The 14491-nt window shown below is 44.3% G+C and overlaps 1 protein-coding gene across 1 annotated transcript in view; it reads left to right on the forward strand.

Moving 5' to 3' along the window:
* Nucleotides 1-14491, forward strand: part of dock1 (dedicator of cytokinesis 1) — an 815700-nt gene that overhangs the window by 141757 nt on the left and 659452 nt on the right. The window contains 4 exon segments of the mRNA XM_034193753.1: nucleotides 3643-3724; nucleotides 5457-5592; nucleotides 10356-10428; nucleotides 14274-14413. Coding sequence (XP_034049644.1) covers nucleotides 3643-3724; nucleotides 5457-5592; nucleotides 10356-10428; nucleotides 14274-14413 — 431 coding nt within the window.

Consider the following 14491-nt stretch of genomic DNA (forward strand, 5'->3'; position numbering starts at 1 on the left):
GGCGTGAACACCGAATCCAACATAGGTAACGGGTATCGGTTGCGAACCGTGATCTCGTTCAGCCCTCTGTAATCGATGCATGGACGGAGTCCGCCGTCCTTTTTACCCACAAAAAAGAAACAGCACCCATCGGGGAGGTGGAGTTCCGGATCAACCCGGCAGCTAACGAGTCCCGGATGTAGGTCTCCGTTGATTCACGTTCCGGACGTGAGAGGTTGTACAGCCTGCTGGACGGGTACTCAGCGCCCGGAATCAAATTGATGGCACAATCGTACGGTCGGTGCGGGGGAAGGGCGAGTGCCAGATCTTTGCTGAAGACGTCAGCAAGATCGTGGTACTCACATGGCACCGCCGTCAGATTGGGGGGGACTTTGACCTCCTCCTTAGCTATCTCACCGGGTGGAACCGTGGATCCTAAATACTCCCGGTGGCAGGTTTCGCTCCACTGCGTCACAACCCCAGACGGCCAATCAATCCGGGGATTGTGTTTCAACACCCATGTAAAACCCAAAATCACTCGGGAGGTAGAAGGTGTTACAAAAAACACTATCTCCTCCCTGTGATTCCCAGACACCACCAAAGTCACTGGCTGTGTCTGGTGTGTGATTAATGGAAGAAGAGTGCCATCTAGTGCTCGTACCTTCACAGGGGAAGGCAGAGCCACCAGAGGGAGCCCTACTTCCTTTGCCCATCTGCTGTCCATCAGATTCCCTTCTGACCCCGTGTCTATAAGTGCTGGGGCGTGAAGGGTTAAATCCTCACAAAGGATTGTGACTGGGATTCGTGCTGATTGCGTGTTTTGGCCCACCCTTAGCCCAGTTTCTAAGGACAGCAAGGGGAGCTGTAGCCACACAGGGCCCTCTGGCTGTGGAGCGTGGGGACTACGGCACCCTTTCGGACCCGGAAGGAAGAGGGACGGCCCGTGCCCGGTCATGCCCCCCGCCCTGCTCCCGACGGTGTTCCTCTAACCGGTTGTCTAAGCTTATAACCAGGTCGACAAGCCCGTCAAAATCCCGCGGTTCCTCCTTAGCCAGCAGGTGCTCCTTCAAGACCGGAGACAGCCCTTTTATGAAGGCGGCGCGGAGTGCAATGGTATTCCAGCCGGACCTCGCAGCCGCGATGCGGAAGTCAACTGCATACTCGGCTGCACTCCGGCGCCCCTGTCGCATTGACAGTAGCACGCTCGAAGCGGTCTCGCCTCTGTTGGGATGATCAAAAACCTGTTTGAACTCTCTTACAAACCCAGCGTATGATGTTAGGAGCCGTGAGTTCTGCTCCCAGAGCGCCGTAGCCCAGGCGCGTGCCTCTCCTCGAAGTAAATTGATGACATAAGCCACCCGGCTAGCGTCTGACGCGTACATGACGGGACGCTGTGCAAAGACGAGCGAGCACTGCATTAGGAAGTCGGCGCACGTCTCAACACAACCTCCGTACGGCTCCGGAGGGCTTATGTATGCTTCAGGGGATGGTGGGGGGGGGGGTCGTTGAATGACCAGTGGAACATTTGTGTCTGACAAAGGACCAGCAGGAGGAGGTGCTGCAGCAGCGCCTTGATCGCGCGCCTCCACCCTGGTGGTGAGAGCCTCCATTCTCCGATTGAGGATAACGTTCTGCTCGGTGACCAGATCCAACCGAGCAGTGAAAGCGGTCAGTATTTGCTGCAGCTCCCCTAACACGCCTCCTGCTGGTGCCTGTGCACCTTGCTCTTCCATTGGCCGTTCAGGCTCGAGTTGACGCCCCTCGGGATCCATGACGCTGGCCGAGAAATCCTGTTGGGGAAGTGTCGTGACACGGACCCACAACAGAGGGCGTTAATGAATGGACAATGGAATAGCCAAAAAGTAACAATTTAATGTTGTGAAGGTGCACAATGTAATACAGACAGATACAAATATGCGTTATATCAATCCGACAAAAAGGTGACGTGTGGCAGGCTCGAAGATAGGAGACGTCCGGTGAGAGAAAAGCCGGAACCCACACAAGCCTCACCACCAACGACCTGAAGAACACCGGAGCCGCCAAGCCCTGCGCCCCAGGTGGCCACTGTCTTCAGCATCAGAACCCGGTACTGCTGGCAGAAAACAGAAACAGTTCTGGATGAGTGTGAGTTCGCACACTCAGTAATCCCACAGTCTGTGTTCAGTAAGGAGGGAGAACCTCCACCTCCAATCACACACTCGTGCAGCTCCTGAGATAACCACTTATCTGGGTGGGGTGTGAGGCGAAGCCGTCGCAGTCCACACCAAACGCCAACTCCGCAGACAGGGTATCCGTCCCAGGAAAACGGCTGCAAAAAGAGATCAGACTAATACTCGAAGTTAAGGTTTAGCAGAGAATTATCTGTATGGTAGAAGATTTCTCGGCGAGGAGGTGGAGTTGCAGTCCGGTCTTTGTAGTGGTGGTGATGGGTGACAGCTGGTGTTGATGGGTGACAGCTGGTGTTGATAGATGACAGCTGTCACCTCCAGCGGCTCCTACGCCCTCTCGTGCTTAGAGCCTGCACTCCAAGCAGGGCGCCATCTGGTGGTGGTGGGCCAGCAGTACCTCCTCTTCAGCGGCCCACACAACACTTTTGGTGTAACGCGAGTCACGCTGTAATTAGAAGTAATTAAAGGACTAATTAGAGTCATAATAAGATTTATCTTACTTTTTGTTTATGTCATTTCACACCTTGTGTCAGCTGTCGCATGCAAGACATGGTGTCTAAAAATATATACTGTATGTGTGGGAGGTACACAAAAAGATAACATGAAAAGTGACCAAAAACTATACTGCGAGTCACATGGAAATGCCATTATTTGTGTGCGTGTGCACTGCTGTGCACACAGTTGCGGCTGAATTCTGTTTATTTTCATCTGACATCAGAATTCATATTAGAATCGTGGTTACAGGGTTTTTCCCACAGGGGGGGCGTTCTGTTACGATCACCCACAATCCAAAAAAGTGCAAAAATGGGATGAAACCGCTTATTTCAGCTTGCCTGCTAGCAGGCTGGTTTATAAAGTGCAGACATGGCAACTGGCTGGCCCATAAAGTGTAGATTTGGCTACCCGCCCAAAAGTGAAAGAAAGGAGCTGCGCCCGCAGCCAGACATGATGGAGTTGTTTAACTTTGAATAAAAACCGCAACAAATGCTGCTTCAGCTTCAAATTTTTACCTCGATGGAGAACAGTAAAACAAGTTTCAAGTCGTAGTCACTATGAATACCCCGTTTAAAGAAGTTTGAACATGATTGAAGCCATTAAGACTACGAATACCGGAAGGTACCACATACAATCAACGATTTTGAGAATTGGGATGAAATTTTTAAACAGTTCAAAATTTTTATCCCGATTGCAAATCTGGTGCAGATAATGGCTGTAGCTATGATGTATACCATGTTTGTTCAAGATGGACAAAGATGGAGCAAGAGGTTACTATGATGCTTCAAAATGCGCCCAACAACACTCTGTGGAATTGCCCTGTTAGATTTGTATTCTGTATTTCATACTTTCGATCGCAGTCTTTGATAGTCTAGTTCAGATTGTTGTGATAATCTCGAATTCTTTATGGAACCTTTTTAATAGAATATGTATGTTGTATGCAATAATGCTGAGCTCATCTATTTTATTGTTGAGTCATGTTGTTGTCTTTCCCTCACAGTGAAAACTACCTGGTGAAATGGTCAAGTTCAGGTCTGGTCAAAGATATAGATCAGCTTCATAATTTGCGGGCCGTCTTTACGGTAAGTGTGTGTCCACTCGTTCTGCAATGATGTATGCAGGTTGCAGTTTGCAGGGTTTATATGTAAATCTGTCAAGTGTAGTTTGGTGTACTGTGTACACAGACTGATGACTAATGAATGGAAAAACTTGAATACGTGACCTCTACTTTGAGTAGATCAGGTGTCTCTGTTGTACTGTGGCATTTTGCTGTCATGGTTTAGGTACATTTTTCCTGTTAAAAAGGAAGGGGTAGTACAAGTTTATCTAAAGTTGTCCTGACTGTTATCCGTTGATGGAACATTTCTATGCAGATGGGAGTCGTGTGTTTGAGGACGACTATGCCCCCATCCATACTGTATGAGGAGTCACTGAGTGCCTGGGGAACTGGGGAATGCCCTATTTCAATGGTATTCTTAACCTTCACCTCCTGGTTGTCTTGTCAGCCATTTGTCATTGTGAACACTGGTCTGAAAACAGTTTTTTAGCTGTAGCATTTCTCTGATTGTATGTATGTATCAGACAATTCATTGTTGTGCTTTTGGTTTATTTGTTGGTATGGCCAAAGAAGATGGTCACCCCACTGAATGTAGCTAGTTGAAGCTTCTTCCTATTAAAAACACACAAAAAACACCTGTTGCCAATGTGCTTGATCATGGGTTGGGCGAGGTATAAACTTTGCTTGTGTGCACGGTCTTGAAATGACTTGTGTTTGGATTTTGTGCTCCATGAATAAATTGAGTGTAATCAAATTCAGATTTATGGTGTTTTTGTATTAACATTGTGACAGTGGACAATTATTCTTGCTGATGTTTTGCCAACTGTAGTTGAGGTTGTGGTGGTGTCTGGTGGCACTACTGGTCTGCTGGTCATGGCATTGTGTTGGTGTCATGATGTGGCCCTTCATTAATCCAAATGGTGCATGGTCTGATTTATGGAACTTGACAATTCCTGAAAGCATTTATGTTGGTTTTTAATCCCCCGATGGCCAAAGGCCTGAAGGGAGATTATGTTTCCGTCCGTCCGGCTGTCCCAAAATGGCTATACGTGTTCTGAAATCAACTCCTTTCACAGTTTTAGGAGGAATTTAATGATACTTATTGAGGCCCTTGTTACAGGTTGGTAATACACATATTCTAATATAATTTGAGTTGGGCTCATTTATGTACCTTGATTACCAAAGCTAGATTCTATCAGTTTAATGCTTGGGTGGTGGAACTCGGAAATCAACTTCTCTCACACTTTAACATGGAATTTCATGTAAATTGGTACAAATCCTTGTTATAGGTTGGTAATACACATACTGTAATATTGTACAAGTATGACATGTTTTGGCAGAGTTATGGCCCTTGATTAACAAACCTAGACACTGCCAGTTTTATGAGTTAGTGGCTGCATTCTGAAATGAAATCCTCACATATTTAGGATGAATTTTGTGAAAATTGATGTATTATCAGAATGTAGCCAGCACTCAAAGCAGCATTTGCTAGCAGGGGTTATTGTGCCCTTAGAGCACTCTTGTTCCTTGAATTTGTCACCTGTCTGTAGTTACCAAAGCAGTCACCTCTGTCTAATGGAAGCTCAAAGCCAGAAGGGTCAGTCTGCAACCACAAACCGCACAGTACCAGCTTTGAAACTGCTTACCCACAGAAAATTGTTTTGTGTGTAAAGTGACAAATAGTTGCTGAAGCAGTGTGATATGAAATGGTTGCCTTTCACACAGCTTACCTTTTCCTCTTTAAAAAAAAAAAAAAGGATTTAGGCAGTGAAGATCTGAAGCGAGAGAAGATCAGTTTTGTGTGTCAGATTGTCCGAGTGGGGCGCATGGAGCTGCGAGACAACAACACCAAGAAGCTGACATCCGGACTGAGGAGGCCGTTTGGAGTAGCAGGTAAAGCAGACTACAAGTCAGCTGGGAGCCATTTTTACAAAATATTAAAATGTAAGTTTTACAATGTCAGAGGTTGCCTTTTAAATTCAGTAATTATTTCATGTTCTTATCCCTGCTTGACTATCCCCATGTGTCTGAACCTCAGGGGGGAAACAAAGGTCCTTCACTTGTACTTCCAGTTAAAGCAGCTTAATGTGCTGAGGTCCCTGTATGATTGAATAAATGTGATTGGATAAAATTCAGACATAATACTACAGTAAGAAAAATGGATTTGCCTCTTGTTGGCACACAGCCAGTTGTATTGTAAATTAATGAGATTGGCATTTTGCCGACACTCCTCCCACAGGGAAAATTATGCCACTCTGTCTTTTTCCCAGTACTGTTAGGAAAGAAGATGAATGGCAGCTGATGATAGTGGATCTTTCTGTAATTGTTGTCACTGTTTCTGTGCACAGTACAAGAATATATGTCATGACAACAAATCTAATACTGGCCCGTGGAAAATCTACCCAAACTGTGCAGTGATTAATAGTAACGGGTGTAACTATTAATTATAAACTATTAATGAATTTCAACAAGTTGAGACTGTGACCTGCTTCCGTAGTCGTGTCCATAAAAATCATAGAGGGATTTGCTTTCCAAACTTAATACCCATTACTATATTGGATGATGTTGAAATTGAGGATGGCCCAGTGGTTGTTCCAGCAATAGCAAAGATTTTGTGTCTGCCACCTACAACACACGTGGAATGTCTTAAACCTAAACCTACTTCTAGGCATCTTATATATGCTAATCTGGAACCACCCCTAAACCCAAACAGTTCAACTGTCAACCCCACTGAGATCCTTAGACTGGGTCTCATTAACATAAGATCACTGTCCTCAAAATCATTGTTGATCAATGATCTAATTATTGATCTTCACTTAGATACGATTGGGCTATGTGAAACCTGACTTAAACCTACAGCTGTCCTCCCCTTAAATGAGGCCTGCCCACCAGCTTATACATTTAATCACGTCCCTCGTGATGCGAAGCAAGGTGGGGGTGTTGCGCTTATTTATAAATCTAGGTTTAGCTTATTAGCTGTTGGGGGTTACAGATATCACTCGTTTGAGCATCTGATTGCCAAGGTCAGAAGAATAAAAATCAGTCGTATTACATTGTCACTGTATATAGGCCTCCTGGCCCATATTCTGAATTCTTAGATGAATTTGGTGCGTTCATCTCTAACTTGTCAACTAGTGTAGATAACATTCATTCATTGGTGACTTTAACATTCATATAAATAAGCCTTCTGATCCCCTCTGCAAATCATTTATGGAAATTGTGGCTGCATTAGGATTTCGGCAATGCATTCGGGATTCGACGCACATTAGTGGAAATACCCTGGATCTAGTTCTCGCACGTGGTATTGCTGTCACGAATATTGACATCATGCCTCTTGCATCAGTGGTGTCTGATCACACACTTATTAAGTTTACAGTTTCGCTGCCGTGTTTAGTGGAACAACAACCTTATATATCATTACGGCGATGCATCAACTCCTCAACTAAGACAACTTGAAGCTAAACTGCCTGATGTCTTAGCTTCACATTTGACAAATACCCAGTCAGTAGACAGACTTGTGGATAGTTTAAGCTCAGTGCTCAAAACTACACTCAACATGATTGCACCACCTGTGTTAAAACCGTACTCCCCCAAATCACAGTCACCTTGGTTCAGTGATTATCTGCGTGACCTCAAGCATAAAGCAAGAGGTCTAGAACGGAAATGGCGTCGTTCAAAATTAGAAGCATTTCATCTTGCGTGGCGTGATGCTATCTTAGACTATAAGCATGCATTACTGGCTACAAAGCGGACTTACTACTCTGATTTGATCAACAAAAACAAGCATAACTCAAAGTTCTTGTTCGACACGGTGGCAACACTTACGCATGGACAACCACCTGTAGTTCGCTCTCCTTTTACAGCACAAGATTTCCTGGATTACTTTGGGAAGAAAATAGAAGACATCAGGTTAAACATATCCCGGCATGCCTTAACCCAGCCACTACACCTGCTATTGAGGTGGGCGCCACTACTGAGGTATTACCTAGATTTACAGAATTTGATAGTATCTCACTAGGCATGCTGACAAAACTCATAATGTCAACAAAAAGCACAACCTGTTTATTTGATCCTATACCAACAAAACTGTTTAAGGACCTGTGGCCCACTCTTGGGCCGACTGTGCTGGAAATTATTAATCTTTCTTTAACTTCTGGATCTGTTTCTAAATGTTTCAAATCTGCAGTGATTAAACCATTACTCAAGAAACCTAATCTTGACCCTAGTGTATTGACAAACTATCGGCCGATATCAAATCTATCATTTTTTTCTAAAATTCTGGAAAAAGTGGTGTCACGGCAGCTCGTAGACTATCTTACTGAGATTAATCTCTTTGAGCCACTGCAGTCTGCTTTTAGAAAATATCATTCCACAGAGATGGCTCTCACTAAAGTGGTGTATGATCTTCTGCTTACAATGGATTCGGACACCACTACGGTTCTGTTGCTATTAGATCTCAGTGCTGCATTTGATAAAGTGGATCATCATATTCTACTTGATAGGCTGGAAAATCATTTTGGGATTACTGGGAGTGCCCTTGCATGGCTGACGTCATACTTGACCAGTCGTTCTCACTGTGTTTTGTACAGTAACACTACCTCTAACATTAGTGACATGAAATTTGAGGTTCCACAGGGGTCTGTCTTAGGCCACCTGCTTTTCTCCTTTTATATAGCACCCCTTGGGCACATATTGTGGCGTTTTGGGATTACCTTTCACTGCTATGCAGATGATACTCAGTTATACATGCCGATAGCTGCTGGTAATCTCATTCACATAAAATCCTTAGAAGATTGCCTTGCAGCAGTGAGAAGTTGGATGTCTAGAAACTTCCTACTTTTAAACTCTGATAAGACTGAAATGATGGTTCTTGGTCCAGTGAGACATCGGCATCAATTTGACCAGTTAAAGCTCAGCCTTGGCTCGTGTGTCATACATCACACTGACAAAGTGAGGAACCTTGGGGTAATTTTTGATCCTTTGTTGTCCTTTGCCCTCCACATTAGAAATATTGCTAGGACTGCTTTCTTCCACCTGCGAAATATAGCGAAGATTTGTCCCATCCTGTCTATGGCTGATGCTGAGACCCTGATCCATGCATTTATCTCTTCTAGATTGGACTACTGCAATGTTCTGTTTTCTGGTTTACCGCAGTTTAGCATTAGGGGTCTCCAATTGGTTCAAAATGCTGCAACCAGACTTTTGACACGAAGCAGAAAGTTCAACCACATTACACCCATTTTGGCATCCCTTCACTGGCTTCCTGTCCCAGTGAGATCAGATTTTAAGGTTCTGCTACTAACCTATAAAATTATTCATGGACTGACACCTCCCTACCTAGCTGACCTAATTAAACCTTCTGTACCGGCCCGGGCTTTACGTTCTCAGGGTGCAGGACTACTTTGTGTCCCTAAGGTGAATAAGAAGTCTGCGGGTCACAGAGCTTTCTCTTATTATGCCCCTGTTCTTTGGAATGGTGTCCCTGCGTCAATAAAACAGTCACATTCTGTGGTGATTTTCAAGTCCAGACTTAAGACACACTTACTGTCCCTTTCATATGGCTAGCATACTGGTACAGTTTTGTTTTACGCTTTTTACTCTTTTAATTCATTTATTAGTAATTGGAGTGGGCTGCGACCTCAACTTCACCTAAATTCTGGGTCTTTTAGTGAAGTTCAGGGCTAGTGGCCGGACATCACCTTAGTATTTCTCTGTTTTTCTTGTTGTTTAATGCTGGCAATCTATACAGTATTTTTTGGTCTTTCTGATGCCTGGTTCTGTTTTTTCTCTGTTTAAGGTGCAGCTCCATCCAGAGATGGGAGTTGTTTTCGTGTTGGCGATCCTCCTGTCCTGTGCACCAATAGCATTTCTTGTATATTTGTCTGTGAATTGTTCTGTAATTTAAGTTTGTAGCATGGCCCAAGCAGACGGTCACCCCTTTGAGTCTGGTCTGCTTGAGGTTTCTTCCTCAGAGGGAGTTTTTCCTTACCACTGTTGCTCTGGGGGTTGGTAAGGTTAGACCTTACCTGTGTGAAACGCTTTGAGGCAACTCTGTTGTAATTTGGCGCTATATAAATGAAAATAAATTGAAATTTAATTGAAATTGTAACGGATCACCAAACTCATGGTTTAGGTCGGATCTGTTTTAAGTCACATATCAATAAAAATACCTTTGCTTTTCATTTAAAAAAATATCTTAAAGACCAGTGAAAACAAGAAACTTTTTGTCCAAGGTGAATGAAAACAAGACTTAAATAACATTTTGAAATATATTAAGTTACAATAAAATTGTTATATTAAATTGCAATATGAACAGTATGAGTGAATAAAAATAGCCTATTATTGCCATAAAAAATGAATTTAAAAAGAGAAAAAAGCCATCCTGCCATGATGATAGCGACACAGCACGTCATCAAAGCTGGGCACAATGGAGCAATTGAGGAACATGTCTATCCAGTTTGTGTTTGTAGATTTTGCCAGAAGTTTGTGGCAGTAAAACACAATCCTGCCTGGAACCAATTTAAAGTCTGTATCAGCTTACGGTGGCAGGCAAAGGCATCGACCAGTCTGGTTACATGCACAACACTTTCTGATGTGTTGCGACGAATCTGTAGGTCATGAGAATGATTTAATCCTCTCCCCTTGTTTTTCCACAGTAATGGATGTCACGGACATCGTAACAGGCAAAATGGACGATGAAGACAAGCAGCATTTTATTCCATTTCAGCCGTAAGTGCATCATCGTTGAGCAGCCGCAAAAAAACAACAACAAAAAAACAAACAAAAAATACAAAATGACATTGGGACACAAGAGCTCGTTAAAGTATTGTTAGAAAAAGAGATCAAAATTATTATAAGTCGGCTTTCAATGAGGGAGTATTGAGAGGTTTTGAGCCTGATCCAGAATAAGTAGGGCGTGTTTCTCCATCTTTTGCATTCCGAGAAAACAATATTTCTCAACCTTGCACCCAGTGAGTTAAAACACCACCCATTTGCAAGAAATGTTGGTTTCTCAGAATGCAAAAGATGGAGAACCATGCACTACTTTTTTCTGGGTCAGGCTCAAAACTTCTCAGTCGCCCCTTGTACACATCCATATTTGTATGTAGAGTCTGTACAGTTGTTTTGGATCTTTTGACACCTGATTAGCCGTGGAGGGGGTGGGGGGTTTACACACTGTATCACTTCTTCATTCCCTGCTGACTCAATTAACGCAGTCTCATTAACTGCTGCCATTCGCGCAGGACAGCGCACAGAGCCCGCGTAACCTTCTCCTTAACGTTGTTTCCCGCATAATTGGAAATGCTTCAGATCCAGGCAGTTCAGCCAGCAGATCACATCACATTAATGCTTTTTATCTGTTGGCATAAATCACAGGAATGAAAAGTTTTACAGTGTGAAGAAGCTCTGATCTTAAGCGTGGAGTTTCAGCTGATGAATTTGATGCTTATGTGTGGCAGAGAAGGAGATGTGAATCAGTCTTTTGGCTGTCTAAATCGATCCAACTCAAGCCAAAACAGTTTGTCTTTAGTTAGTCTTTATCTGGATCCTTTTTCTTTGTAAATCGCAGACTGACTTTGATTCTGATTGAATTCTGACCTGAAATCCTCTTTTGTTGGTGCTAGGTCTTCCTTCATTCTCCACGATGTTCTGAATACATTTTACTGCCACTTTGCATCATTCTAAAAAAAAAAACCAAAATCTCCAAAATGAGGTAATGTCTACAGCTTGGCTTATATGGATTTTTTGGCAGGGGGAGAGGGGTGATACAATACCAGTATTGGGGAGTAAAAAATTTACAATACCGCCCTCTCTGATTGAAAATTAATGACAGGTGGATGCATTTCTTCTTTCTCTTGAAGCAAATGTGACCAAGGGGTGATGGGGTCCCAGTCATGATTGACAGTATTGCAAACAAACTACATAATGGCACCATTTCCAACAATCAGTGTTTTTTTGCATTGTTTAGTTGGAAAAATAGTTGGTAAAATAAACCATTTTCATCTCTGCAAAAGTAACACTGATGTTTGTGAAAGGGCCTATATCATCAGCCAACCACTGTATTGGTCGGACTCTCGTAATTTGTCACTATTGTCTGTTGTCGCACACTGCATTTTCTTTGTTTGATGTGATTTATTTATTTATTTTTTGGATCAAAGGATAGAACGCCTGCAGATGGTCTTGTGTAACAAGAGACCCAGTACAGTCTCTTCCATACTTGTTTTAGTTTGCAACAACACAGATGTTGCCCCCAACCGCTGCAAGCATGCACACATGCACACGCACTCCTCCCAAGCTCTTCCAGCTGCCACACATGCAGTGTTTCCCAGATCACATCTGCTACTTTCTTATGCGTTGCACATCACTTGAATCAATCAGTCTGATCTTCCACACCTGGAGCCCCGTGGAATACCAAACATGTGCTTTTTATGATACTTTCTAACTGAGCAGAGTGGGAATGTACGAGGTCTATTAGAAAAGTATCCGACCTTATTTAAAAAAAAAAAAAAACATATGGATTTGAATCACGTGTGCTTGCGTGAGCCAACCTTGAACCTTCATGCGCATGCGTGATTTTTTTCACGCCTGTCGGTTCATTCGCCTGTGAGCAGGCTTTGAGTGAGGAGTAGTCCACCCCCCTCGGCGGATTTTCATTGTCAGGGAAATGGCTGAGAGACTGCTGCTTTGCTTGATCAAATTTTTTTTAGAAACTGTGAGGCACATCCATGTGGACACCATTCGAGAAATTCAGGTGGTTTTTGGTGAAAATTTTATGGGCTTCAAAGATGTTAAGGGATGTTACTGTCGCTTTAAGGATGCCCCACAGCAGCTGTGGGGCGCGCCGCGCTCCAGCTGCCATCGACAGGCTGAGCGACCATTTCATTTCTAAATGGATCGCTCTGTGGATCCGTGACCATCGTGTGCACTTTCTCTTGTTATCACAAGAGCTGGACATCACCCATTTTCCTGCAGATTTCACTTTTAACAAGAGATTTTGTCGTGGAAAGCTGAGCGGACGCTTCGCACGTCATGATGGATTCGCTGCTGGACCGACACTAAACGACCTCCGTTTTGTTCTCACAGGACGGCTTTGAGATGACGTTCAGACAGCTGTTGGTGGTTTTTCAGTCGAGTGATTATCCAAGAAATTGTGGATGTGCCTGGACATGCCAGAACATGTTCTGTGACACTTCATCACGGAGTTGCTTTGCGCGTCGCAGCACCACCTCCGCACGTCTGTCTCAATTTGCCGAAAAAGTGCTGATGTCCACATCTTTTCACAATTCCTGTACTAGTCCAGACGACGTCCCGGACGTTTCCAAACTGGACGCTGTGTTTTATCCGGGACGCTGTCTGGACTAGCACAGAAATTGTGAAAAGACGTGGACATCAGCACTTTTCGGCAAATTGAGACAGATGTGCGGAGGAAGGTGCTGCGACGCGCAAAGCAACGCCATGATGAAGCGTCACAGAACATGTTCTGGCATGTCCAGGCACATCCACAATTTCTTAGATAGTCACTCGACTGAAAAACCACCGACAGCTGTCTGAACGCCATCTCAAAGCCGTCCTGTGAGACCAAAATGGAGGTGGTTTTGTGTCGGTCCAGCAGCGAATCCATCATGACGCGTGAAGCATCCGCTCGGCTTTCCATGACAAAATCTCTTGTTAAAAGTGAAATCTGCAGGAAAATGGGTGATGTCCAGCTCTTGTGATAACCAGAGAAAGTGCACACGATGGTCACGGATCCACAGAGCGATCCATTTAGAAATGAAATGGTCGTTCAGCCTGTCGATGGCAGCTGGAGCGCGGCGCGCCCCACAGCTGCTGTGGGCCGTCCTTAAAGCGACAGTAACATCCCTTAATGTCTTTGAAGCCCAATAAAGTTTCACCAAAAACCACCTGAATTTCTCGAATGGTGTCCACATGGATGTGCCTCACAGTTTCAAAAAAAAATTTGATCAAGCAAAGCAGCAGTCTCTCAGCCATTTCCCTGACAATATAAATCCGCAGAGGGGGTGGACCACTGCTCACTCAAAGCCTGCTCACAGGCAAATGACACAACCGACAGGCGTGAAAAAAATCACGCATGCGCAGGAAGGTTCAAGGTTGGCTCACGCAAGCACACGTGATTCAAATCCATATGTTTTTTTTTAAAAAATAAGGTCGTATACTTTTCTAATAGACGTCGTATATGTAGGATATTTTGGACTGTTTCAGTCCTGGGTGTTGAGAAGCCGGTTTGTAAATTGACGGGGCAGAGGGAGCTTGTCTCTGCAGCTCTGTAAACGCTTGATCAACATCATTTCCTAAACGATGGTTTCTCTGTGTGTTTCTGTCTTTGCCCATCCTGCCTCACTGTTAACCGCTAACAAGTGGCTTTTTTGTGTCTGTCGCGGATTTCGAACCTTCGGTGTGTGTGTCTCTTTCTCTCCGTCTCTTTAATCTCACTCACAACCATCACTCTGTGGCTCTTCCTGCCCCACTCCTCCACCAACACCACCACCACCACCTCCTCCTCCTGCTCCACCACCTCTTCTCTGTGGTGTTTGCCTATTGTGTGATTACTGCAGGCTAGCGTTGGATGACGCCATTCGCCACAAGCAGCTGAACATCTCCCGTTTTTCACCCAGGGTGGCAGGAGAGAACGATTTCCTCCAGACAGTCATCAACAAAGTCATCGCCGCCAAAGAGGTCAATCACAAGGGCCAAGGTACTGTGCAAAGTTCAGATTCAAGAATCACGACTGAAGCAACAACAACGTTATGATTGGCAGTTCAATTCCAAGCAG

This window comes from Thalassophryne amazonica, chromosome 18 (genome assembly GCF_902500255.1).
Source record: "Thalassophryne amazonica chromosome 18, fThaAma1.1, whole genome shotgun sequence".
Lineage (NCBI taxonomy): Eukaryota > Metazoa > Chordata > Actinopteri > Batrachoidiformes > Batrachoididae > Thalassophryne > Thalassophryne amazonica.